General features: G+C 47.8%; 1 protein-coding gene across 3 annotated transcripts in view; it reads right to left on the minus strand.

The window, feature by feature from the left end:
- The window catches only part of Bicdl1 (BICD family like cargo adaptor 1), an 87,677-nt gene extending 84,924 nt beyond the window's left edge, over positions 1-2,753 (minus strand). For all 3 annotated transcript variants that reach the window (XR_008719984.1, XM_055605709.1, XM_055605708.1), the window contains exon 1: positions 2,294-2,753. Coding sequence is in view for 2 of the 3 variants with exons in the window: in XM_055605709.1 (XP_055461684.1) it covers positions 2,294-2,719 (426 nt within the window). In the remaining variant the exon portion in view is untranslated. The remainder of the gene's footprint in view (positions 1-2,293) is intronic.
- Between the last annotated feature and the right edge of the window lie 15 nt (positions 2,754-2,768).

Genomic DNA, 2,768 nt, shown 5'->3' on the forward strand with positions numbered 1-2,768 from the left:
CTATCTATCTATCTATCTATCTATCTATCTATCTATCTATCTATCTACAGGTATCTAGCTAGCTAGCTAGCTACAGGTTTTTCAAGACAGGGTTTCTCTGTGCAACTTGGCTATCCTGGACTCCCTTTGTAGACCAGGCTGGCCTAGAACTCACAGTGATCCACCTGTCTCTACCAAATACTGGTATTACAGGTGTTCACCACCACTACTGGCTCAAGAGAATCTCTTAAGTACAGGAGTTCAAGGCCAACATGGGCAACACAGTTGAGAGCCTATCTTAAAAAAAAAAAAATCATTATTTTCAAATATATGCAGAAGTAGCAGCGTAAATAAGTTTAAACTTTATTTTGAAGTTGTGGTAGAGTACACATGACATATAATTTACTACTTTAACCACTTTCACCATGTCCAGGTCAGCAGTCCTGAGCACAATGACAATACTGTGCAACCAATCTCCAGAATCTTACAAGTTTAACACTAGCATTCACAAGCAGACCTGCAGAAAAGTGAAGATCTTAAATGATTGTTTGAGCAGTTTAAGCTATTTTATTCTTGGAGACAACTGCAGAATGTCAAAGGTCATTTATTTATCCCTTTACAGTAGAGCCTTTTTGTTGCCATGGAATTCTGAAATCCTTCCTTTATTGAAAGCTCCACATGGAAACCAGGATTTGTGTAACTATACACCATGCAATCTATCACTCATCAAACTGATAGGATGCTCTTTTCAAGTTCCCTGTTTCTTCAATCAAGTCCCTCACTGAAGGAACCTCAAATCGCCAGTACAAATCTCTGGGGTGGTGCTCCTTTACAGTGTCATGTAATCCAATCGCTTTAGGGGAAAAAAGGACACCGTTTTATTTCCAGACCTCTACTTCAAGTGAAAATTAAACAGTTCAATTCACTAAGTTAGCGTTCTGTTGCATTCTGGCCACCTAGGCCCAGGTTTCACAGACAACTTTTCAAGTCCTATATCTCAGGAGCCCATCAACTGGCAGGCCTAGCTAACAGGTCGGCTGAAACACAGGCCACTCACTGGTTTCCTTTTTTCGTCTGATTTACCTTTTGATAGGTGACTGGACTGCAGACACACAGAAGTGTTTCTCAGTTCACATTCTGAATGTTCAAACAGCAGCAGTGAGATGGAACCTGACAAGGGATGATTTCGGGCCTATTCACATCTGTACTACAGGCTTGTAATAAGAAAGATGTGAGCTAGCCAAAGCCAAAATGGGTAACGACACTAAATGCAGGGGCAGAAAAGGCTGTTTGCACTGCCAAGCGTGAGTCCTCTCTCCTTTAGAACAGCTATGAGTCTGTACCCTTTTCTAGGTACCCTGTGTTACCATTCAAGATCCTTTTTTGCTTAAGAGCAAAACCCCCAATCAGCATAGTTCTAGAAGATTTCTGTTGCATGGAATAAATAGAAATATTAGTGATTTTAAAAAATGTATTAAAAACTTATTTATTAAGTGGGGTATGAATGTAGGTGCGAAGAGAAATTGCTGGAGTCAGTTCTTTCCCTTTCCACATGTGGGTTCTGGGAATCCAACTGGAGCAAGTGCCCTTACCCACTGAACCATCTTGCCAGCCCGCCCACCCCTGGGGGGCGGGGGAGACCTTTTTAATAGTGGTTAAAAGACGGCTTGGCTCTTAACGTTCTAAGACCCAGGACACAGAAAACTACTACTGAAATACACATAACTCCAGAGGCCCAAACTAAGTCACATGTTGAGCCCTGCTGTCTCTGATTTCTACTAGGGAACCACACTGCCTAATCCCTAAGTATTTGAAAGCTATATAAAGCTCCTTTAGGGGCACTTGTTTCCCACAACTCTCTGCCAGGAAGTTAAGACAAGGGCATCCAGAGGCCTTAATGCCCAGACTGGAAAGCTTTATGCTAACACCCTGATTAGAGATTAACAGTTCCTCAGAACACCTGAAGCATATTTTAAATGCTTCTCGATGTTCTCATTTCTGTGTGGAGACAGTCTTGTGCTGTATAAATTAGTCATACTGTAAGGTCTATTTTAGAAGCTGTGTACAGTACATATATAGAACGGCCCACAACGGTGGGAGACAAGCACAGTCCCGCATCTGAGCTGGGTGGGAAAGTCAGGTGGGCTCAACGAATGCTGTGATGATTATTAAAACTATCCACCCTGCCTCCTGTTCTCGATTATTCTCTTCGAGGTACGAGAAGCGTGGAAAGGAGGAGGGCATGTGATTCCGCAAACTGCCCAGGGCTAGCAAGATATCCAGCTTCCCACCCATGCCGCCGGAAGATCCTCACCTCCAGCTTGTCCGTCAGTTCCTTGTGCATCTGCTCGTACTGTCGGCTCATGTCCTGATTCCTCTCGAGCAGAGCCTTGCCTAGCCGGGCCGCCAACACCAGATCCTTCTCCTTCTGTCGGATCACGGACAGCAGCTCCGGATCCTGGGTAGGCGGCGGCGGTCCTTGCCCCTCAGCCGGAGACCCCGGCTCCGCCTGAGGATGCTCCCCGGGGTCGGATGGCCGCTCCCCGGCCGCCAGCAACGCCAGCTCCTCCTCTAAGGCCAGTTCCAGTTCCCCGGGGGCCCCGGGGAAGGAGACGAGGGCGGCGGCGGCGGGGCTCCGGACTGCGTCCCCGGCCCCAGACGGCAGCTCCATGCAGCAGGCGCTGTCCGGCTCGGCGGGTGCTGAAGCTCGGCCGGCCAAGCCCAGGCAGAAAGCGGACATGGCCCGCGCGCGCCGAGCCCGCTGCGGTGCGGCCCGGCCGGCGCGCGCC

This window comes from Psammomys obesus, unplaced genomic scaffold, assembly GCF_907164565.1.
Source record: "Psammomys obesus unplaced genomic scaffold, mPsaObe1.curated_primary_1811, whole genome shotgun sequence".
NCBI classification, from domain to species: Eukaryota; Metazoa; Chordata; class Mammalia; order Rodentia; family Muridae; genus Psammomys; species Psammomys obesus.